The 25,279-nt window shown below is 50.6% G+C and overlaps 1 protein-coding gene across 7 annotated transcripts in view; it reads left to right on the forward strand.

Annotated features, from left to right (window-relative positions):
• The window catches only part of L3MBTL3 (L3MBTL histone methyl-lysine binding protein 3), a 50,798-nt gene that overhangs the window by 20,111 nt on the left and 5,408 nt on the right, over positions 1-25,279 (forward strand). For 6 of the 7 annotated variants that reach the window (XM_078614866.1, XM_078614830.1, XM_078614838.1 and 3 more), the window contains exons 8-20: positions 853-944; positions 1,607-1,711; positions 2,250-2,385; positions 5,444-5,535; positions 6,027-6,178; positions 6,423-6,499; positions 8,056-8,141; positions 8,776-8,886; positions 17,494-17,608; positions 18,957-19,059; positions 20,825-20,998; positions 22,499-22,693; positions 24,479-24,549. In XM_078614866.1, coding sequence (XP_078470992.1) covers positions 853-944; positions 1,607-1,711; positions 2,250-2,385; positions 5,444-5,535; positions 6,027-6,178; positions 6,423-6,499; positions 8,056-8,141; positions 8,776-8,886; positions 17,494-17,608; positions 18,957-19,059; positions 20,825-20,998; positions 22,499-22,693; positions 24,479-24,549 — 1,509 coding nt within the window. The remainder of the gene's footprint in view (positions 1-852; positions 945-1,606; positions 1,712-2,249; positions 2,386-5,443; positions 5,536-6,026; positions 6,179-6,422; positions 6,500-8,055; positions 8,142-8,775; positions 8,887-17,493; positions 17,609-18,956; positions 19,060-20,824; positions 20,999-22,498; positions 22,694-24,478; positions 24,550-25,279) is intronic. The other variant, XM_078614872.1, reaches the window with a different exon arrangement.

The following is a 25,279-nucleotide window of genomic DNA, read 5'->3' on the forward strand; positions in this document are numbered from 1 at the left end:
CCTAAATCCCGTGCCTCCCTCCAAACCCTGCCCCCCCCCCCCCCCACCATACAGATTTATTTGTGGTACAGTCGTGTGCTCCTACAAATGCCCTTTCATTGTTTAGAGATGTAACTTGTATGGATGACAGAGTTTTAAAATTAAACATGAATATTAAATAGGCCACCATATAAAAAATACTTGTGCTAGAACTGGGCCTTATGGTGGACAGGGCAGCAGATTACCCCCTATAATGTTCTTAGGCCCATTTGTGGTCTGGCTGTTGTAAGGTTTGACAGGTGGATTTTGGGTACTTGAAGTTCTGGACGAATTCACTGACAATGCATTTTACATTTTTCTGCCATCACATGATTTATGTAATGTTACATTTTACACGGGAGTGATACAAAATAGGAGCTATTACTTTTATGGTAAGTATAGTAATATGGGATGGAGTGGTGGCACAGTGGTTCACACACTTTCCTACAAACTCCGTGACATCAGTTTGATTCCTGGCTATAGCTAACACCACTGACAATTTATATCTGTATTGATCTTGGACCCGCATGGCGAAGTATGGTCAGATACCCCCATGACCAATACATTGTGTCTACAACATTGGGACGTCTCTGTTGCAGCCACCTTCCTTTTAGCCACTTATCCTGTCCAAGTCCGCTTGGTGTTCTTAACACTCAATCGGATGTCAACGACTTGCGCTTGTTCTTTTCGCAATGTTATGCATAACGCTATTGTATAACATTCAATACAGCCTTCACCCAGCAGTGGACGTGTAAGGCAACATCCACGTCTCTGCTGCGCGGGTGGCCTACGGTCATGTGGGCGAGCGACGGCGTTTGCGTGTCCCCGTTGCAGCGGCATCGACCACCAAGAAGCGTGCGTGGACGTGGATGCTGTACCTGGAGGAGGACAAGGGCGTCGCAGCTCCCGTGCGTCTTTTCAGAGAGGTGCGTTCCGGCCACCGATGGAGGAGGGGGGTGTCATTGTTGCCCTGGTCAGTTGTACAAAGCAACACGTAGTGCTTTTTGTATTTAGTTTGTTGTCCTTCCCCTCACCTCTGATGAGCACGGTTGGTTACGCACGAGGCAAAAGAGGTTCAACATATACATGCATATGCACACCAGCTGAAAACAAGGAAAGTGAATCACTGGTGCGTGTGGATTCTGTAACGCTTTGCAACACGCACTTGTTGTCGGAACTATTCAATGAGCAATGATAACATTCCAAGCCGCACAGTGAGATTACGCGACATACAATAGCACACGGCCTAAATGTGTGTCGATAAGAAAACTTCTATTTAGCTTGTAAGTTCTGCTTTTTAGTTATGGCCCCTTGTTTCTCGTTAGTCGATACAGTTTGTACCACTTGGTGGGAAGTCAACAGTGGTTGTCCTGTGGATAGACTCACCCTTGACATACGAATGAGGAATTTCCACCGCTGGCTTTGGGCTCTCAACAAAAGTAAAGCACTTCCCCCCATGGCTGGTTTGAGCCAAAGAGGGCTTTTCACTCAACTCTGGCGCAGTGTTATAACCTGTCTGTGGGTGCGTGTGTCTATGTATGCGACTGCATGCGTCCGTGTGCATCTGTGTGTGTTTGTCCCGCTCCAGTCTCAGTCGTTCCCCCAGAGCCGGAACGGGTTCAAGGTGGGGATGCGGCTCGAAGGCATCGACCCGAAGCATCCGTCCCTGGTGTGCGTGCTCTCCGTGGCCGAGGTGCGTTGCTGTGTATTCGCATGCGATCGTTCATTGGTACGTGCTTCATTGGTTTATCGAGTTAATTGATTTTTGGTTTAATCTACGTCATAATGTGGCCATATATGTGTCATAAGACCCTCCACCACCTGACATAGCTAAGCAACTTGCGTTGTTACGTGTGCTTACGTGTGTGCACGTTCATCACGCCAATTAATTATCGCTGTTTTAGCTCGCCGGTAAGTTGAAGAACTATTTTCACAACCAAACTGAGGAATTGAATATGCGAGGTTTAATTTGAAACTGTGTCAAGCATCATCGGAACAAGATCCAGGAAGTTGGAATAAAATCCAGGAAGTCAAATAATGACATGGTCTAACCCAAAAATATATTATGAATCGTAGCATTGGCTGCGACAAACCTACTTGTTCCATAATGCCTTCAGTGGCTCTGACAGAGAGCAGAGCTACATGAAAACATAGCTTTATCTTAACCAGAGCCTCAAGCATTTTCAAAGCACATTTATCTCTCCGAGGCATCGTGTATGTGTGTGTGGAAGGTGTGTGGCTACAGAGTAAGACTCCACTTTGACGGATACTCTGAGTGCTATGACTTCTGGGTGAACGCCGACTCGCCCGACATCCACCCCGTGGGCTGGTGCGAGAAGACCAACCACAAACTACAGCCACCCAAAGGTGCTCGCACAAAAAAGACAAAGATCACCTGTGTAGTTTTTTTCTTTTTTTAATAAGAGCCCATTATAAAATTCGAGCGATAGAGGAAAGGGGTACAGTTATTCCACGGACGACAAGCCCGGGCCAGGTGTCCACGTGGTAAGGGGAGGGAAGAGGGGTAACGATTTGGAACGTGGTGTTTTTAGGAGAGAGAAAGGAGAGCGAAGGTGGGGGGGAGATAATATCCTCAAAACAGAACTGCAAAATAGCATACACGCCCTGGGTGAACTTGTCATTATTATGGGACCCTTGGGCAGCAGCTACCTCATGTCTGTCCATGAGGTAGTGTGTTGGGAGTCTTATCCCCCCCCCCCACGCCGTATAGCTTTAAACAGACTGGTGGGGCAAATGCTATTCACAAGCACTTATGAAGGCCGGCACGGCACACGAGTGGGTGGATGGCCAGCACCACACCTGGCCACCTTTGTCTCCTTAGTTGCGATGTTTACACTTTGCACCAGCTACTCATTTGAGGCTGAGTCGACCTAGGGGAGGCCCAGTAGCTGTGCAAATATTTGCCAATGTTATTGGTCATGAGCGGAAATTGACCTCTAACTCTATAGCAGTGTGTACTGGCTGTAGTAGAAGCTATACTAACTCTTTAATAATACTCTTTGGTTCTTTCGGTAAAGTCACGTAGATAGAACAATAAAAAAAAGTGAATAAAAAAATTGCTACAGTCTAAATTATGGACTGCCAGTACACTCACCAAACTTTATAACCAGGCTACAGTCTACATTATAGACTGCCAGTACACTCACTCCGAATCAGAACCAGACAGTCAGTCTATATTAGTGGTTTTATTTAATATTGTTATTTTATTATTTTTTATTAACTTTCTTTTTTATTACAATTTTTCCATCTACGTGACTTTACCGAACGAACCAAAGAATATGAATTCCTGCAGTCACGAAAGTTTTAAGTCAAAATCTATAAAAGTACGAACTTCACAGAGTGTAGTGGTGAGGCCTAGTCCCGTGCAGAGCCCCCGGCCTCGCCTAGATTGCCCAGTCGGCCGAGGTGGCACCTTGGCAGGCTGGGGCTGGGCTGCGACCCCTCACCCCCCCCACCCACGATCCCCCTGCCCGCTCTGCAGTAGTATCTACGGCCTATAGTAACATCTACCGACTCTATAGTAGTAGCTGCACACATTGGGGTGGGAGGTGAGAAGAGGACATCACATTGTGAAGAATTTACCTCGGCGTTTTGTGTGTTTTTATTGCATTTTTAACGCGAATGATAATTTTTCCCCAACTCCACCGATCGCGCGTGTGCGTTGGTAAGGGCAACTACGGCTTTGTCGCACATGCGCAAATGTGTGCTTATGTCACGCGCTGAGCGGCGTAAGGAAATAAATAATAAATATTCTATGGGTCTATCGGTAAAGCCACGTAGATAGAAAAATAATAAAAATATCACGACGTTTCGATCGCAACACAAGCAATCATCTTCAGGTGAGAGAGAGAAAGCTGCTGAGACAAGGTCTTATATAGGCCTGAGGTGGGTGCATCTCGGTAGGTGGGTGGAGCTAGAGATGGTCCAACCACAGAGACTGGGGCAGTGGCCTTTGTATTGTGAGAGATTAGCTTGTAGGGCGCCACCAAAGCTGTGGAGGTGGCCATTGTATTGTGTGTAGCCCAAGGGTAAGTGGGTGGGGGTAGAGATGGTATTTGCATGTAAATGTAGGATCCCATTGGGGTACCTTCAAATCAAGACTACCTTCAAATTGTTTGTAGAATGTTCCATTTCAGGTGAAGTAAGTGTAACCAGGGCAAGTACATCAGCATTCAGTCCTTGTTGGACCAAATCTTCAATGATTGCAATGGATGGTGTCAGGCACAGGAACTTTTGTAAACAAAGATACCACATCGAAACTGACAAGCAAGTCACCTAAAGATAGTGAGATGTCCTTAATTAGAGATACCAAGTGAGCTGAGTTAAGTACCGCTGAGGTGGTCTTGCCAGTGAATGGATGTCAGGTCTCAGACAGAAATCGGGCCAGTTTGTAGGTGGGTGAGTCAATGGTGGAGACGAAAGGACGGAGTGGTGTACCTTCTTTATGGATTTTTGGTAAGCCATAAAATCTGGGTGGTCTAGCAGCAGAGGGTTTTAGAGAAAGCCGCTTGGTTGGTTCGATTAAAGATGCCGAATCAGTGATTATCTTGTTGGTTTTCGTAACCAGGCTGTTGGTAGGATCTCTATTGATTTTGGTATAGCTGCCATCATTAAGTAGGTCCTGAATTTTGTTAATGTATGTGGTTTTGTCCATGATAATAAATAGCACTAAATTGTTAATTTAACTACTTTAAATTTGACGGATGCGAAAATGGAATAGCGCTGGCTCACCACGGGGCTTATCGTGTGGTACCAGGTACTTTTTTTTAAACGTAAACCCCACGGATCGCGAGCCAAATCCTTCGCAAGTTTTATCAACAGACAAAAAAATTAGTCTATAGGTAAGATTGATTAAAATGAAAATATAAAAATGCTGGCAATTATTTATAAAGCATGTGGCACATACTGCACACTTTTATTAAACTACCAGTGATATGAGCATTCGTTATTTTAACTACTGTTGCGATTTAGAGTTATGTCATGGTGCTTGTACGTATGAATGCTGGAGTGTCTACGTGCGTATGTACATACGTGTGTGCATGCAGTACAACACAATGGAAAGATCTTTGTTTACGCCTCTACTTCAACGAGCTTCTTCTTGCTCTTGCTGCTCGTTCTGCACAATGATGTCCTCTAGCCGTCCTATGTAGCACCACAACAGAATTATTCCTGTAAGCTGAGGCAAGAGGAAGCCCATGTGCTAAGCACATGTGGAAATGTGCTTGTGGTGATAGTTCTGTTTATTTCTGGCCACTTGACCTTCTGGGCCTTTGGGCCTGTGGTGAACAACTGTGTTTAAAATCCAAAATATTAAGCAAATCTGATCAGCTCCCTACCGCATGACAAAGGAAGCCTTGCCTCAGTGGCTGAAGGGGGATTCCATTGCCCCCGACGTGAGCGACAGGTCACAAGGAAGAGGAGTTTGCGTGGCCGGCGTACCTGAAGACCGTCAAGGCACAGGCGGCGCCGCGGCAGCTCTTCAAGAATCAGAACACGGTGGGTGCTCCTCTCACCCAGGTGTATAGACTCGCACAGAGACCCTCAGGCTCACAATGTGTCCCGCCGTGTGCCACAGACACATTTGGGTGATTCATGTTGATTTTTGCAATAGGTGAAACGGCTTGGCGTTAGCATGTTAGCCACTTGTTGCAGAGGTTAACGATTCAAATCCAGTGGCCACCCTGAATTATACTGCGGGTGTATTAAATGCAAAAATACGTGCCATCTGCTTCACAGTGAATGTTAAAAGATCCCGCGCTGGCATTGTCCAAATTAGCAAAGTGAAAAAAAATACCCGCATATTTCTTAATTGGAATTATACGTAGCAATGATCGCCCTTACTGTGAAATCCTTCCAGCACCTTACTGAAAAAGAGTCATGAGACTCAGTGAGGCTTTCCTGGGTACACAATCATAAATTACACGATCTGCGGTGTGACTGTTGGGATTCAGCCGTGTTTAATGTGGGGGAGGAACCCTGTGGTGCAGACCGTGACCCCGATGGGGTTCCGCGTGGGCATGAAGCTCGAGGCCGTCGACAAGAAGAATCCGGCGCTCGTGTGCGTCGCCACCATCACCGACGTTGTTGATAGCCGCTTCCTCGTGCACTTCGACACGTGGGATGACTCCTACGACTACTGGTGAGTGCCGTGCCACGCCACTCCTATACAACGTGAAGCGACAACACTCCACTTGAGAGTGTACAGCCACGTGTCTGTGTCCCCGCTTATAACCGTGCCTCTGTCTTTTATTGTGTCTGTGTCCCCGCATTCCATCATATCTTCCTGTCGACTGCATGTGATTATGTCTTTGTGTGGCCATGTCTCCCTGTCTCCACTTGTGGCCGTGTCCCCGCGTCTGACCGTGTCCCCTCTTGCGATGCAGGTGCGACTCTAGCAGCCCGTACATCCACCCCGTGGGCTGGTGTCAGGAGCATGGCCGCCCCCTCACCCCCCCACAGAGTCAGTCCCTGCACCACAATACCACATGTCCACCACAATACTTCGCGTCCTTCACCATCACCGCGTGTCCACCAGAAACAGCCCAGGAAAAGTCCTAGGAACAACCTAGGAATCGCTAGATTCCCAGTCTGCCCTCTGTCCCCACACACAGTGGGTGAATACAGTGCGAGGTCACTTTTGGTCACATTTATAAACAACATAAATCTACAATATATTGCATATGAGCAAATTAGTCTCCGAGGGCTTATCTCTTCCGAATCCATCTCAAAGTGTTTTCTTAGTCCTTGGGCATGGGCATGATGGTCCAGATGTTAAATAAAAGTGTATCTGGACAAAGTTTAATGTTGGCATGTGGAGGGTTGGACTTTACACAGGCCAGGTGGCTCAGCGGCAGGACAGGTGGCTCGCAATCAGAAGTTTGCATATTAATTTCCTGATTAGGGGTTGACTCAGCTCATCGTGCCTCCAGGTTCGATACAATTTGTACCACTTCATGGGGCTGTTAATAGTGGTTGTTTTATGGAATGTCCACAACTGTCTCAAGGCTGTAAGCATGAGATGTGCAATTGCCTCAATGCTAATTTGAGCTGGAAATCACTTAAGGATTATTTTAGTCAATATATATTCAGTAAAGATGCATATTAATTTTTACATTAGATTGTTACACTTACACTTAGTCGACTGAGTTGTTTCAGTCTGCAAGTGACGTCACACCCTGCGGCTTCATCGGTGACCCCATGTCATCTGGTTCTGGGGTCAGCTTGGCTCTCAGTCAGTAAGGCACTTGGAGGAACGTTATCGTGGCCAGGTTCTGGAACCGATTACGATTATATTCAGCCAGACCAAGTTGCCGTGGAAACACGGGCAGGCCAGCTTGGCCTCGAGCCAGCACAGCTCCAGAATGGTTGTTGGTAGTCATAGAAACACGGCATCATGGCGCATCGTTTGGGAAACAACAAATTCAATGCACGTGTACGCTGCCAGAGCTCCGTACGCTCCCAAGTGCAGCACGCTGCATCAAGATCCACCAGTAATTTATAGCTTCACTTATTGATGTGCGTCTCACTAAAATTGTACTCCTTTACCTTCATTACTCGTTTTCCATTCAACTTTTTATAGTTTTTTTAATTGACAACAAGCAGTGATTAATGTACCTCAGCGCAAAATGAATCAAGGTTAATGGGTGGTCGGTGTCTCTCGAATGTAAGCGTGTGTTATAGCCTGGCGTTCCGCACAATCCTCCACTTTGCGCTCGTTTTGCTCGGCAGAGTGATTTGACGCGATGGCCGTCACGCGATGGTGATGTCTGATTTTACAAACGAGCGAAGCAGATTGCGGGGCGGGTTGTCGTGCTGCCCTGTCGCTGTGAAACCCTCATAGAGTGCCATGCAGCAGCATTGTCAATTTTCCTTCCACCGCTAACAAAATAAAATAATACGCCCCTCTGAAAATGTACACAACCACATTAACCTCCGACGCACGCCGCCTGTGCCATGCACAATGGTGACGGCACTGGCTGATGGATGATCTCTTACCATTCTTTCCATCCATTGCAGCTTACAGCGAAGGGAAAAAGTTCTCCTGGGAGAAATACCTGGAGGAGAATGGAGCACAAGCTGCTCCTGCACGCGCCTTCAAGCAGGTGCGTGCGCCTGGCCGCTCTCCCATCCAGTTCCCATGTGCAGACCACAGGCCCAGCAGGGCCCCTGATAGGTGCCCCCTTCATCCATGGGCCCCATACACAGGTACCCCATGCCAGCATCACTGAGCCCGCAGTGGTGGTCTTCAAAGTGAAAGCGTGTCTGCTCAAGCTCGTGTGTGGCAACGCTCAATACCACCGGCGGTGTTTTGCCATTGTTGGAAATTCTACATTATTATGGCAGAGGTCAGTCACTTTAACTATGTTGAGGAAGTGCCAATAACAGTTGAATAAAAAGGATAATAACACTCATTCCTCATATGTGCTTCATGAGTGTTTCGATTTTAGTCTGTGCGCGTGTGCACGCGTGGATGTGCATGTACATGCTTGTGTGCTTGTGCATGAGTGCATGCACGTATGTGGGCATGTGAATGTGCGCATACGTGTCTTTGAATGGAATGTGTATGCAAACCTGCATGTGTGTCCGTGTATGCTTGCACTGTGCTTACATATGTGTGCACGTGCGTGTCTGTCTGTATGTGTGTGTGCGTGTCGGTGTGTGTGTCAGTGTGTGTGTGTGCACGTGCCGGTGTGTGTGTGTACGTGTCGGTGTGTGTTTGTGCGCACGTTTCTTTAGCGGCCCACGCACGGCTTCCAGCCAGGGATGCGTCTTGAGGCCGTGGACCGGAGGAACCCAACTCTGGTTTGCGTCGCGACCATCGCCAACTGCGATGACCATCGCATTAAGGTGGGATCAGCAACGCAGACCGTGTCTCTGCCAGCACCGCCACTTACGTCACAGCCATTACCATCAGCAGTAATATAACAGCACCTTATTTGCATACATTTAAAAAAAATTAATAGATCCTTACACTTGAAATTTAATGCACATACATCTTGACTTTAAGCTTTCGTGACTGCAGGAATTCATATTCTTTGGGTCTTTCTGTAAAGCCACGCAGATAGAAAAATAATAAAAATAATAATAATATCACGACATTCGTGATATTGTTATTATTTTTATAATTTTTATATCTACGTGGCTTTACCGAAAGACCCAAAGAATATGAATGCACATATTCTGAGCATAAGAGTTGAGTTTAACCCATGAGTCCTTACAGAATAAACGTGGCCGTCACCACCACCGCCATGTTCACTACCACTGCCACCATCACCATGACTACCACCACCACCATCATGCTTCCACCACCTTGAGTGCTGTGCTTGGATTTCTGTGCAGGAGGCAGGAGACCCCTGCTGGGCGTTTGTGTCAGTATAGTCGCCTTCCACTGCGAGTGCAAATATGTTTCTGGGTGGGTGTAAGCTCACTGCATTTTCAGAAAATTCCATTACATTCTGGGGCTTTTGTTTAAAAACTGTGGGCGTGATGCCGCCGTGTGTGTAATCTGGCAATGCGGATGCGTGGTTGAAAGACCACGAACTTGCTTCAGACACTCACCTGTAGGGTGTGTTGCCTTGCGTGCTTGGAGTGTAATAGGTAAAGGTGCAGCCTTGCAATTGCTGCTGGATGAACGGCTTCTGCTAGGGGAAGCTCTAGAAGGTATTTGGTCTACTCTTACACGCAGACCAGACTTGTAAGAGATGGCGTACCAAAACTTTATCCCACCACACATGACTTGTTGATCGCCTGTGGTGTACCTATTTATGCTACTGGATGGAGAGAGGCGGGGAGTGTTCAAGAAACTGGCGCTGTTGTTTCAACTGCTGCACTGAAAGGTGGAATCTAAATGGCAAGTCCCGTGTCCGAACCATAATACCAGGGCAACTCCATGAATGTTTCGGAAAAAAAACGCTTATATTAAATCAAATGACAACCGCAAATCCTGACAATTAATCGAATCACCTTACGGGCGATTCGTGTATGACTACCTGCCAACATGTGAGCACATCCTATTGTGCATATCGTCACTGTTCTGCTGGCAGCCTATGGCCAAATCTCTCCAAATCAGGCAGAATGCGCCCGATCTCGTCAGCCCTCGGAATCAAAGCCGAGTTTAGCCTGGGTGGTACTTGGATGATGACCACTGTGCACAGCCAGTGGTTTATTGACTGCGGCACTACGAGGTGCAAAGTCCATTGTTGTGCAGTGCTCCTGCATCTGTGCTCCCCGCATTCACCGACTCATACTGACCAGCAGAGTGGCATTGGTTGAATAACGAGTGGAGATAGAGCATTGAGATCAGCTTGTGCGCAGGAGTGCGGTGGATCATGGCATCGAAAGACCACGACAAACGGCGATGGCAGGTTCAGGCCCTCATCCAGCAGTGGATTGACCGAGGGCCATACATGTGTAATAAAAGACTCGACCACGGTATCTGGCTTGGTGTCCTTTATTCGGGTTCGTCTACTTTTCCCACACGGCTCTCTCCCTCTGAGACCCTCCGCTCGGCGCCGACGCTGCTGTCGCTCCCGTCGCCGCTAGCAGCCTCGCTGCTGATCTCCTCGTGTCGCTCCCGTAGCCTCTAGCAGCCTCGCTGCTGATCTCCTCGCGCAGCCTCTCCGGCTGCCCTCGCTGCAGCTCCACCACTGCTCTCCCTCTCCGAGCAGTCCCACTGCTGCCTCTTCGTGCAGCCTCGCTGGCTGCACTCGCTGCAGCCTCGCCGCTGCTCCCTGGGTTGGTCACCGCTGGCCGACGGTGCTAATCCTCTCTCCGAGTGTGTGTGGCGATCTCGCCACTCCTCCCAGCCTTCGCCCTGCGTGGCCTCACCCTAGTCCAGTCTCCAACAACCTCCTTTCCTCTTCCGGTTTCTCCCCTTAAAGACCCGACCCCTTCTCCCACGTGACGTAACTCCTCCCCCCCGTGACGTCACATCCGGAAGGTCGTTTACGCCCGCATTACACCACCCTCCCCCGTAGAGAAAACCCAGCCGACCTCGGCTGAACAAAACTCCGAACAGTAATGCGGGCGAAACCGACCCTGACACACTAAAGGACACGAAGCATGCAATAATTATAACAGTAAGAACAACAACACAACATAACAATCAACGAAACGTAAGAGATTTAGAACGTGTGCGGGTCGCCGGCCCGTCACGGACGGTCGGCGGCCCTCCCGCAGAGCGGGAACGTGATGGGGTTTTAAGAGTGACAGGCCGCAATCCTCCTGTCGCTGTTGGAGGCCCACCAACGTCCCGTGTCCCCGAAGGCTCAGCCCCGGAGGTGTCCCGCGATTGTGCTTGCAGTGGGGTCGGAAGGGCTGCAGGGCTCGGAGTTCCCGCAGTCCTGGCAGGCACCCCCCGAGCAGGGCCCCTCGTCACCTGCGGTGTCACGGCCGGTCTGTCTGGAATAGGCACGACAGGCGCTCTTGCAAGATCAACGGACGCAGGCAAGGGAGAGTCGGCAGCAACAGACCCCGGCAAGGCAACATCAGGAGATGACGCATCAGGTAGGGGAGCAACATAAGGCTTCAAGCGCGACGTGTGAACAAACCAGCGACGAGATCCAATCCGAACACGTGCCGACTGCGGGTTGGGAACCTCGATGAGGCGGACGGGCCCTTGCCAAGGTTTATGCAATTTAGGAGAGGTTCCTGGCCGCACCTGCAGGCAATGGAGCCAGGCCAGGTCCCCAACCTTCCAGGGGCACTCCCCCTTGGAACGTCGAGCATACCGCTCGTTCCGGGCCTGAGCTTTGGCCGTAGCCACGCGGGCACCCTCCCGCGCCTCCGTGACCCGGCGAACGGTGTCCCGAATGTAATCTGGGAGTGGTTTACCAGGTCCCCTCACACCGGTTCCCAACTGCACATCCATCGGCGGCACGTTTTCCCGACCATACATAAGGAAAAACGGCGAATATCCTGTAGCCGCATGAGGCGTCATCCGGTACGCGGAAAGCACCCCAGGGATGTGCAGATCCCAATCTGATTGTTGTTCACTCACCGTGTGGCACAGCATGGCAGACAATGTCCGATTCAGCCGTTCGACCATACCATCCGTTTGCGGATGGTATGGGGATGTCCGTACTTTCTTAGTCCCAAGAGCCGCGCACACTTCCGCCAATAATTTAGAAGAAAAATTTCGGCCCTGGTCCGTGAGGAGTCTCTCCGGCGCACCCTTGTCCATAACGTACCCGAATAGAAAGGCCTCGGTAATAGCCGCGGCCGATTGGTCGGGCAACGGCCAGGCCATCGGCCAACGGGAGAGGTACTCGACCCCAACCAGCAAATATTTATTACCCCTCGCAGATGGTGGGAAGGGTCCCAAAATGTCCAGTGCCACCAATTCATTAACCCGAGACACCTGAATAGACTGTATAGGCGGCACATAAGGATGTTTAGGTGGCTTACGCCGGGCACAATCAGGGCACGCGCGCACGTGCCCGACGACATCTGTCGCCATGCCGTGCCAAAAGTAATGACGTTGCAACGTTAATAGGGTCTTTTGCACACCCAAATGTAAGAGCGTGTCGCAATGGAGAGTCCTAATTAACTCGTATCGCAGGGACGCTGGCACAACCAGACGCCAGCGTTCCTGGAATCCTTCCCTCCACATGAGCAGACCATCTCGGAGAGCGGTTTCCGGCACCCCATCCGTACCCGGACCCCCACTCTCCACCGCAGACCGCTTCCGTAAGGACAACAACGACTCATCCATCACTTGTTCCCGAATCCACACAGACCGTGGCAGATTCAAAACCCCGTCAGTCGGACCCGACTCCATCGGAGCATCCGGCCTCTCGACAGCCAACGCAACCGGCTGAGGGGGGGATAGAATCGGCGTACACCTATGCGTCCCCGACGCGCACGCGCAAGGGGAGCGCTGCGGCAATCTTGAAAGTGCGTCTGCATTCGCATGGCGCACCCCCTTCCGATGGTGAATTTGGAAGGAAAATTCTTGCAGCGTGTCCAACCAACGCGCCAACTGGCCGGATGGCTGATCCATCTTAAGAGCATACTGCAAGGCCGCATGATCCGTACGCACAATAAAAGAACGACCGTACAGGTACGGTCGAAATTGGCGTAGAAAAATAACAACAGCCTAAAGTTCCCTGCGAGTGACACAGTAGCGGGTTTCCGCGGGAGACAAAACCCGGCTACCATACGCCACCACGCGCTCCACACCCCCTTTAGACTGAGACAACACCGTGCCAATACCTGTGTCACTCGCGTCCGTATCAAGAATGAAGGGGTGATCGAAATCCGGATAATCCAACGTCGGCGCCGTAGCCAATAGATCACGCAGGCCCTGAAAAGCCGCCTCTTCCGGCGGTCCCCAACCAAATTTTCGTCCTTTACCCGTAAGGAGGTGCAAGGGCCTCGCGATCGTCGCAAAATTTGGAACGAATCTCCGATAATATGAGGCGAATCCTAAAAACCGACGTACATCCCCCACGGTGGCCGGAGTTGGCCAATCCCAGACGCACGCCGTTTTGTCCGGATCCGTGGCCACCCCCTCAGCACTCACGATATGCCCCAAATAACGGACGGACCGTTGCAGTAGGTGACATTTCTTTGGTTTGAATTTCAAATTCGCGGAACGCATCCTCGTGAACACCGCCTCCAACCGCCGTAAATGTTCATCAAATGTGCGGCTGAAGACGATAATATCGTCTAAATATATGAGACATGTCTCCCACTGCAACCCCGTCAATACCAGCTCCATCAACCTTTGAAATGTGGCAGGGGCAGCATTCAGCCCCATCGGAAAACAATTGAATTGAAATAACCCCTGCGGCGTACGGAATGCAGTTTTCTCCCGTGAGGGCTCGTCAAGGGGAAGCTGCCAGAATCCCGAAGAGAGATCCAGCGTAGAAAAGAACTTAGCCCCCGACAAGGCATCGAGGGAGTCGTCCATACGCGGCAGGGGATACGCATCTGCCACCGATATTTTATTCAATTTCCGGAAATCAACACAAAATCGCAATTTGCCGTCCTTTTTCTTGACCAAAACAACAGGCGCGCCCCATGGGCTGTTAGATGGAGATATTATGTCCGCAGCCAACATGTCATCCACTGCCCCCCGAACGTGTTCTCGCTCGGCCGGACTCATCCGGTGCGAGTTCAACCGAATAGGGGCAGCGTCCCCTGTGTCAATATGATGGTAAAGCAACGAGGTGCGTCCCAAATCCAAATCGTCGGAGCTAAACACATCCAAATACGTCAATAACAATTTACGAATCGCACAACGTTGTTCCTCGGACAGGGAAGAATTTTCCTCACATAAGTCGGCAATCCAGCGATTATCCGAAGCTACCGGCTCGGAAACACCAGCAACCACGCCCTGGCTGTGCAGGCAATCCTGTGCCGTAAATGCCGTAGTGGCATGTGCCACAACCGTACCAGCCGGGACAAACACGTTTTCGGTACCCGCATTGAGCACCTGCAAAAACGGTAATTGGTCCGGCCGGACGATGGTCTGCACCCCAACCAGCGCCAATCCGGCCGATATCGTGGCTGACGGTGATAACAAGACCCCAACCGCTCCTAGCCGATCAGGCAGGGGCTTCCGATACCGCAAAGGAATAAGCATCTGTGAGCCAGGTGGAATGTCAACAGATACTACGGATAACGCCTGCACCTGTGCGGCAGGAGCAGATCGCCCCCAGGGCGACGGCAGAAACGAGATTTGACGGCCACCCGGCAATTCAATACAATTCTCATTAATTTTGATCAAAATGGGCATCTTAGCCAGAAAATCAGTTCCCAGTAAACAAGGAACTGCCAGAGATCTTGAAATTAACACAATTCCTGAGGCCGACACTTCCCCGATAGATATTTTAGCGTCCACCTGGCCCACAATGCCCATGCTACCCCCGTTCGCAGCGACGCACGACCCATAAACTGGACGCACGGCCCCCGGTGGGATGCCCAACAGATGGAAAATGACATCCGATATAATAGTCGCAGACGCTCCAGAATCAACCAAAATACGCACGTCCACCCCTTGTATAGACCCCGGTACAGTGGACGAACCCGTAGCGGCCGCGACGACCCTCCGTGCCAATTTACGCCACTGCGTCACCGAGCGACAAGGCCCCGTCGATGGCCTCCCCTTAATAACAACACCCGGATCGCACGACAACGGTGATGGGTGAGGTGCAAAGCCTTGCCGGGTGTCTGGTGCGCACCGACTTGCCTGTCTTGGCGGTTCCTTCTTTGGCGCGTCCGTTGACGAGGCCTCCTGCTGGGGCGGACCCGGGACGCGGGCCCAGCTGTCCCTGGCGTAGTGGCCCTTACGCCCGCAGCGGAAGCAGTCAACGTCGTTGCGCCGTAGCGCAGGCCCAGCGTCCCGCCGGGCCCATACCGGTGGTGCAGCGCGCGGGGCCGGCCCACCGCGGCCCGACCATGGACCAGAGGCGGCCGTCAGCTCCTGAGGGCCCCCCCCATCCGGCACGTAGACCGCCTTCTTAGGGTCCCAACCCAAGGCGCCTCCCTCGACGATGGGCCCCCCCGTCCACGCCGCGACTTGCTTCCACCGACGGAGGTTAAACTGTGCATCCAGACATTTTGCTGCCGCCCGGGAAGTCAGCTTCTCGTGGCCACACACAGGCATGGGAATCCCCAGATCCCGAGACAGCTCGAGCATCTTACCTAAGATGAGAGGCTCGAGCAGGTCAGGCTTCGTCTCCGGATATGCGGCCATAGCCAACTCCAGCACCGCACCCCTATATGCCACCGGCGATTCCTCGGGCGCTCGCTGTCGTTGAGCAAATCGGCGATGAGCATCATCAGGTGGCTCGTAAGCGTCCGCCATTTCGTCAAAAACTCCACGTAATGTTTTCTTCTTTTCGGCCGTTATGGAACGAAAGAATCTGACCGACTCGTCATCAAGAAGAGTCGGCAACACTTCCAAAGCCTCAGCGTCGGTCCACCTAGCAGAACGTACCGCCGCCAAAAATCTGCAGGCGAAAGCGCTCCAATCGCCCCCGATGGAGAATTCTTTGACCGTAGTAAGATGCCGACTGCGACTCCTTAGCACGCCGTCTTCAAGCGATGGTTCATCCGGCGGTAGATTCAAAATGGCGTCGAACCGCGGCGTGGTCAAGATGGCGGCTTCCCGCCGCGGAGCGCGCAAGATGGCGGCTTCGTGCCGCGTGGCTGATGGCGTCGACAGCGAAGGCAAGGCGGCGGCCTGTGGACCACCCTCAGCTCTCCCCATCGCCGTCCTCGGCGTGACGAGGTGACATAACTGCGCCAGTACGTTCTTGAGAGTCTCAAGCTGCTCCGCCATCTGTTCCCATCGGAAATCCGCGTCCGTTGGTGCTGACGGGCCCGCCGACGCGGCGACATCTTCAACTCCCGTTCCCGCACTCGCTTCAGCAGGGCTCTCCTCCACCACCGCAGCTGAATCCATCGTTGGAGGAAGGTCGTCGTCGTCGGACGAAGAAGCAGATGATGGCGTCGGAATATTCTTTTTTCTTAGTTGCTTCGACATGCCGTTACACTTCCAACACCAGTGTAATAAAAGACTCGACCACGGTATCTGGCTTGGTGTCCTTTATTCGGGTTCGTCTACTTTTCCCACACGGCTCTCTCCCTCTGAGACCCTCCGCTCGGCGCCGACGCTGCTGTCGCTCCCGTCGCCGCTAGCAGCCTCGCTGCTGATCTCCTCGTGTCGCTCCCGTAGCCTCTAGCAGCCTCGCTGCTGATCTCCTCGCGCAGCCTGTCCGGCTGCCCTCGCTGCAGCTCCACCACTGCTCTCCCTCTCCGAGCAGTCCCACTGCTGCCTCTTCGTGCAGCCTCGCTGGCTGCACTCGCTGCAGCCTCGCCGCTGCTCCCTGGGTTGGTCACCGCTGGCCGACGGTGCTAATCCTCTCTCCGAGTGTGTGTGGCGATCTCGCCACTCCTCCCAGCCTTCGCCCTGCGTGGCCTCACCCTAGTCCAGTCTCCAACAACCTCCTTTCCTCTTCCGGTTTCTCCCCTTAAAGACCCGAACCCTTCTCCCACGTGACGTAACTCCTCCCCCCCGTGACGTCACATCCGGAAGGTCGTTTACGCCCGCATTACACATGTGTAATGACAGAGGCAACAGACCACTTATCTAAAACAAGCGTACGTGCAAACAGACAGTCAGGAAGTCAACCAAGTCCTCGATTGGTGCAGAGAGGCCTCCAGAGTGATTGGTCGGGAGGCAAGGTTCAAAAGGATTGGAGAGGAAGCGAGGGTGGACGGTAGGGGCGACGGTTGACAACCATTAAGAGGAGGAGGATGAGGATTGGATTATAGAAGTGGGGTGAGCGAAGCTTCCAGAAAGGGGGATCGAGGGGTATAAGAGGGGAGAGTACAAGGGGAGGGGACGAGTTTCAAGCATCAAGAACGAAGCCCGGGCCTATTGTTGGTGCTGTGCTCGAATAAAAGGCTCCGAACAGCAACGTGTGCTGTTGTCACAATAACTAGGTTCACTTTGACGGCTGGAGCCCCGAATACAACTACTGGCTGGACGCAGACTGCCCTGACATCCACCCTGTGGGCTGGTGCGAGAAGACGGGACACCCCCTGCAGCTGCCCGTCAGTGAGTATCCCCCGCTCTCTTTTGTCTGCGCACGTGCCGGCTTGTGTGTCGTGCTGGCCATAGTAAACCGTATTTGTGGTCCGGCAACTCGGAGTTAGATGAGCAAGGTTGGTGGTTCTGTTCTCATCATCCCATCTTGAGTGAGAGATGCCCTGCAAGACTGAGCACAGCGACTATGTTGCTGACATTGTGCAGATTTCTGAGTGCCGTTGCGTAATTTGTGTGGTTTTCTCTAGGAACTCTCATTTTTATCCAACGTCATAAATTACTCCTTCAGGAACTTGATAAATGTTGTAAGCTTGACCCTTGATTATGCATTGACATTTGTAATTATATTCATATTCTATGGTTCTTTCGGTAAAGTCACGTAGATAGAAAATAAAATAATAAAAATAAAATATGCAAAAAAAATATAAAAACTCATGACGTTTCGATCGCAACACAATAGGTCGTCATCAGGCGGAGAGAAAAAAGGGGGGCAAGCCTCTAACTGAAACTGCTTATAAAGGTCTAAAATGGGCGCAAGAGCAGTGAAGCAGCATGAATGGACGAGCTCAAGGTGTGAGTGGGCGGGGCACAAGAGTCGTGGTGCCGAGCTCGTTTGGCGTAGTCCAAGTGTGCCAGCAGCATGGGCGGGGCAGCAAATGTTAATGTAGGAGAAGACAAAGGGGGAGAGAGAAGGGAGAGAGAAGGGGCAGAGGTAGGGGAGAGAGGGGGGGGGTAGAGATAGGGGAGAGAGAGGGGGGGGGGAGAGATTGGGGGGGAAAGAAGGGGGGTAGAGATAGGAGGAGAGAGAGGGGGGGGGTGTAGCTATTTATTTTTCCTATCTACGTGGCTTTACCGACAGAACCATAGAATATGAATTCCTGTAGTCACGAAAGTTAAGTCAAAATTTACTTGTAATTATGTAATATTCAGAGTATTACAATACAATTTAAATATATTGCATATCAAAATGCAACATCTCAAGGTGATGAACAGAAGTATGGGGAACAAGTGATGGGGAAATGTGACTGGGAGGGAGAGCAGAGAGGTGAAGAGAGGCCACAATCAGATTGGCAGAGGAGATATTGAATCAAGCGAGGCAGTTATAGGCCGAGAAATTAGATAGCGGTAGGGAGTTCCATAGCGTAGGGGCAGCAGATGAGGAGCCACCTCCCATTCGCAGAGTTGATCTGGTATGTCCACAGGCGGCCTTTCTGGCTGGGACAGGGAGGAGAGGCGACAAGTATTTTCCTTGCTGCTCTACTGTAAAATATGGATGACAAAGGATTGTACTCCAACATCTCCCCCTTCCACGCTTTCCAAATTCCACCTTCCCACGGCTGCCGTACCTTGCCCCTCCTAGGTTCCGTGGAGCTCGTGTCGAGCCCAGGCCCTGGAGGTTGCCCCACGCCGGGCTGCAAAGGCATTGGTCACATTAAGGGAGCGAAGTACACGAGGCACCACAGGTGGGCTCGCTTCTCAAGCCAAATGCCGCACGTCGCTCGTTCGCCGGCAGTCAGTCACCTCCTTATTGCTCTTTTACTGCTACTACCTTGGCTACTTTTACTGTCAACTTCACTCATTGATTTTTTTCACCTGTATTAAATACTCGGACTTTTAGACTGACTGTTTCATCTCATCCACACTGTATTCACTTACCACGCTGCAGGTCACAACACTTCTCTCTCTGATACGTCTCTTCCACTGCTCCACTTGGAAATTCACTCCCATTGTCTATTTTCCATGCTCTAAGCATAACCTTAATCAATTCAGGAAACGTGTTAACTCTGCTTTGTTATACATTTGAAAGCACTGTTTGTTTCTTACCACTTCACATTTTGGATCTGACACTCCATGCACACCACCACAAAGACAAATATCCTCAGTATAGACTTAATAGACTGTTGGGGCAAGTGCTGTTAGGGAGCACCTATGAAGGCCGGCATGGTGTACGAGGGGGTGGGTGGCCAACACCACACTAGCGGCGATGTTTACACACAGCACCAGGTACTCATTTGAGGCTGTCGACCCAGGGAGGCCCAGGACCGGTTAAGATAATCGTCACTGGTGTTGGCCGTGAACAGGAATCAAACTCAGGTAGCCAGGTTTTTAGTGCAGCACGCTTAACGCTACACTACCACTCCCCACCACACAACAACAACAACCACCATTCGCCACTAAGTGGCCGTGACGTCACCACGACGCTTGTGCCAGGCTATGTGCACCTTGAGGCCACGTGAAGTGTCGAACGCCCGCTGGCAGGAGGTCACGGGGCAGACCCAGGTGCCACGGGTCGACGGACTGAGATAACCGAGATGACTAGCTGATGCACCACCACACACACACCACCACACACACCACCACACACACCACCACACAAGACCGCACACATCACGCACACAAACACTACATACACACTACACACATCGCAGAACACTCAGCACTCCCCTTTGTCACACCAAAGTTTGATGCGTTTACAGGGAACCCACGAGTGAGCACGAGCTCCTGCAACGTTAAGCGCTCAATAGTAATTGGCCACACGTACCAATGCAGGACTCTCCTGCGGTGAGAAACTTTCACATACGCACGGAACCTGGGCATAATTCGGAGATTTTTTTTATTTTCCTTTTAAAACTAAAACAAAAGAATTTGAAAAATCCCCAGACAGTTCAACAAACACAAAAATATTTAATTCCTTAATTTAAGATATTGAGATGGACCTGTAGGGATTTATTACATCTTGTGTTCTCGCAGTCATTTCTGGAACTTGTTTCCACGTATAATTTTCTCATGAACCAGACCCCACCTCGGTGCGGTGTGTACCTGTTTCCCTTCGCGCCACTCACCTCGTCTGTTGGAACCGAATGACGCTCGGAAGCGTCGGTGGGCAAGGCTACGTATTTTAATTCAGAACACACGTTTGTTGTGTTTCACCTGCATCCATAGGCACCCAGTTATCTCTATGGTTACAGTCAATGACAATTTCAAAGTTAAGTTCAAATCCTGGCTGGAGTTTGACTCGGCCCTTTACCGCTCCAGTATCGATAAAATGAGTACCAATGTCGGAAATTGGCAGTGGCCTTCACAGTGCCCAAGCACCGCCCAGATCGATTCAGAATCCTTTTCAGTACTGTTGTTTGAAGACGTGATTGAGGTTCTTCCCAGTGCCGTTGTTTTATCTGCGTCGCACTGGGCTTTGCCTGCACCGTGCTTCACGTCCCGTGCTTGCAGCGCTTTTGGCTGTCCCTACTCGGAGCTGAACATCAACAAAGAGACGTCGCTGCAGGATCGGCTGGGGGGCGGTAGTACGAGCGGTGGTGGGGAGCGCTTCCCCGGCCCCGCGGGTCCCCCACGTCCCCGCCGTCTCGACTCCACGGGTTCCAACGGCTCCACCGATGGCACCCGGTACCACCAAGTGGCTCACATTCTGGCTTGTGCACTCGCTCACATGGTTGTTCGCACTCGCAAAGACAAACACACTGCTGTCGCTGTACAAACTGCTGGGACAAGTGCTGTGGTGTGGCCAGAACCATCCCCAGCTTCCGAGAGAGTTATGGGTGATTGAAAGACATGGGTTAGATCAGCTCAATAACAATGGTAGTCGGCTGCCAAACCATACAGCCCATAGAATTGTAATCACCAATCCACCGAACCACTGCACATACGCTCACGCGCATACACAAAGATTCCCCATATAGCTGACCAGACTGTTTGGGTAAGTTCTGTTTGTGAGTTCCTACAAAGGCCATCAAGGCACATGAGGGCATGGTGTGGCTAGAACCTCACATGGCCGCCTTTGTCTCCCCAATGCTGATGTTTACAAACGACACTAAGTACTCATTAAGGTTGAATCGACTTAGAACCATTTCAGATAATTGTCACTGCTGTTAATTGTGGCTGGAAAAGTCACTGAGGTAGCCTGGTTCATAGCACAGTGCTTACACACAAAGACATGCTCACACGCATGCTTGGATGTTAACAACACAGCGTGCGCAGATGGTAGGATGATGATGATGCGTGAATAGTTAAAAACTTTGGTACAAAATGAAGGTGGCCGAGTAGCCCTTCGGAATTCATCATGTCCATGTCAGAGACCCCGAGTCAACACAGGTGAAATGCTGAGTTGTAATCTGGGTATTTGCCCCCCATGTCGTGAGTTGATGGTCTGAACCCAGTCAGCTATGCCTGCACAATCTCCATCATATTAATTTTAGTTTTTCAGTTAAATTGGCAAATTTCATCTGTGAGGACTAAAAATGTCAGATGGACATTTGACGCAACTCAATGGCACTAACAGGTTCTTCAGGCTCTTATGCTTCTTAAGTAAAATTTGTTTTCTTTGTATTTCCCTGCAGCTATATCTAACCAGGTATCGCAATGGTCACAGTACTTTGCACACAATCTGTAATGCTCTTTATTTATCTAGGAAAACCTCACTGAGTCTCAAGACTCTTTCTCAGGAGAGCTCTGTATTGTTTCAGTGTGAAATTCCATCTAAGTATTTCGTTTGGGAGGAAACTGCAGTAGTATCTGTGTGTGTTTCTGTGTGGACAGCGATGCCACCGTGGTTAGCACTCTGCACTACGAACCTAAATAGCTGGATTACATTTCTGGCCATAGTTTGCATCAGTGGCAATTGGTGTCTGAACCTGTCCTGGGCCTCTCTCCTAGCTTGACTCAGTCTTGAATGCATATCCATTACTGTGTGTTAATGTCACCAGTGGAGAGACAAAAGTGGTCGGGTGTGATTCCGGACACACGACCTTGTGCTCCATGCTGTTGTTGGTGCTAACAGCAGTCTCTCTCGCTATGTGGGGGACCTTTGTGTGTGAGCTTAGCGAGCGTGGTGCACGGCGCCGCATTTACACAAGCGGCTGATGCATGCGTCTACGTTCTCACTTGAAGCAGCCCGGCGAGTGGCGTAGACATTCCCGGGACGGGCAGGGGCGGCCTCGGCGCCGAGCCGGACCCCGACGACCCTGGGGCCCCGTCGGAGCCGCCCTCCCCGCCGTCCCCCGAAGACGACACTGCCTCACCCCTGTCCAAGAAGGCGTCGCTGATGTCGCCCTCAAGGGGGCGCAAGCCCAAGCTCTACGGCAGGTGAGCGGCCTGCGTTCTCTTCGGCTGATTGCTCGCGTGCGGCATGTGGCGGTCACAGCCGACTCGGGCGACTGATGATCCGAGTCATCATTCGAGCGGACAGTGGTTCACCTGCTCACACTCTTGTGGTTCACCTGCACCGCTGATGGAGCATACCCTGAGGAGCATCGCACAGATGTTCCCGGCGGAACGCAGATCAGGCGAGCAGTACAAATGCAACTGAACAATCAAGAGAGACAGTAAAGATGAGATGATACAAATGAGACGTAACAGAATGTATTGCTTGTGTCCACATTTGTCATGCACCTCGAGGGATACCCCCAGTACCTAAGTGATGCTCACAGGTATCGCACTTCCGCCGCATTACGATACTCATCACGGTCTGCAATTCGAATCGGTTGTATCGGCCACGCTTTCTCAAGTTTTCACTGGTTACATCATCATCGTCATCTTCACGCCGATCTCTTTGTGTATTCTATAGTGGGCACGACGCGTAAGGTACATTTTTAATAAATGCATGTGCACGTCCTCACACGTGAATTCCTACGAGTTGCAGCGTGAGTGTGAACAAACACAAGGTATGGATGCCGCGATGCAAAAACCACCGCCGATGGGGCAGCGTTATCCAAGGCTGGTTCGTGGCCAGCTCCCACGTCCCCGGTTTGCCTGGCGTGTAATTGGCTGCTTTTTTGCCGCAAGGTTTGCTTGCAGGAACGGCCGTGCAGTCTGGCGCAAGCTGTACCACGGTGGTCTGGGGGGTGTTTTTTCAGCTAAGCAAATTCTGTCTTCGCTTTCACCCCAATTCCTACGCCCCATTTGTATGTATGTATGTGGAACTGAATGACATGTTCTTAACTCGTATTTGTTACGTTTGACATTGAGTTTTAATGTTACGTGGCAATTCCAGCCGATGGAGACTGAGAGTGACTAGCGAGATGCAATTTAAGATAATTGTGCTGGAAAGTGAGATGGAGAGCTGGGCCAGTGAGTGGGGTATTTTGCGGAGACACCTTGGTTTTTACTATGGTGGCCTTTTCGTCTCTGCATCCCTCGCTTCCCCTGGATTCGAGTCCGGCGGGAGAGCTCCTGACAGGGATAACGGCCGAGGTCACCCCTCTGGCGTGGGGGTGTAGTGGGCATTACTTCGCTCCCTGATAATACATTCTTAGCTTGATGTTGGGGCACTTAATTAACCGCTTCCTTTAAAGCTTTCGTGACTGCAGGGATTCATATTCTTGGTTCTTTCGACCGCAACACAAGCAGTCATCATCAGGTGATGATGATTGCTTGTGTTGCAGTCGAAACGTCGTGAGAATTTTATTGTTTTATATTTTTATTATTTTATTATTTCCCTTCTACGTGACTTTACCGAAAGAACCAAGAATATAACCTTTTCCTGTTTGTGTTTGGCTCCTACGGTTTAGCAGGTTGCACTTTCCGTTATCAATGATACATTGCATATATATTAAGTTAATACAGGGTTAATTAACCTGTAATCTTAATTCCGGCTGTTCTTTCCACGGGCAAATGGGTTTTTAATATTCCCCATAAGAATGACGCGGTGATGCACAGTGCAGCGGATGGAAAATGTATCATCAGACCACCCGTGGTTTTACGATCCTGATTGTGGACGTTTAAATAATAATTATAATTTATTATGGAAGAGCGAGCTCGCTTAACAATTAGAGTGCTCCTAGCGATTGTGCTCTGTCAACTTTTTTTTTACTGCTGCGGGAGAACGTCGCTAATGAGCTAATAAACGAGCGAGCGGTGGTTATTTCGCAGGGTTGGCCGTCCGCCAAAATACTTGAAGCTCAAGCGTGAGCAGGAACTGGCACAGCAGCGTGAAGCCAAAGGTAGCACCACCACTACCACCACCGCCAGTTGACTCTGTAAACCTACAGTTCATCTGTAGCTCATGGTGTGTTCGCGTGCCAGGTGTGTCTATGTGCAGGTGTATCTCTGTGCCAGGTGTCTCTTTGTGCGATGTGTGTATATGTGCCAGGCGTGCCATGTGTGTGTGCTAGGTGTGTCATGGCAAAGTAGAGGGCACACGTGGTGCATCTGCCAGCCATCTCAGTAAACCCATGGCACCTGGGTCTGTCCCGTGACCTCCTGTCAGCGGGCATTCGACACTTCATGTGGCCTTAAAATGTACATAGCCTGGCACAAGCAGTGGTGATTTCGTGGCGAATGGCGGCTGTTATTTATCTCTGCTAGGTTTATCACGTGTCATTTGAAACTGAAATATTGTATTTTTAAGCAAAGCTGGGGTACAAAGTCAAACACAGTAATTTTTTGTGGTTAAATCGCGTAAATATAAATGTGTCGTTAAACCCGCCACCATCCGAAACAGCCAATTAGTAAGGTTTGTCACCTAAACAGAACATACCAATTCGTTACTATTACAGCACACCGGTGTGTTGGAGAGCAAATCCAGTACTCCAATCATAAATGTTGTGGACTTGCTCTCCCTGTGTCGGGTGGTGGCATGTTTAACGATACATTTATATTCACGCGATCTAACCCAAAACAATCTATGTTATGGATGATATTGGTCGCGAAAGCCTGCGTGTTTAAAGCAAG

The sequence above is a fragment of the Lampetra planeri genome, chromosome 2 (genome assembly GCF_965212315.1).
Source record: "Lampetra planeri chromosome 2, kcLamPlan1.2.h2, whole genome shotgun sequence".
In the NCBI taxonomy this organism is placed as follows: Eukaryota; Metazoa; Chordata; class Hyperoartia; order Petromyzontiformes; family Petromyzontidae; genus Lampetra; species Lampetra planeri.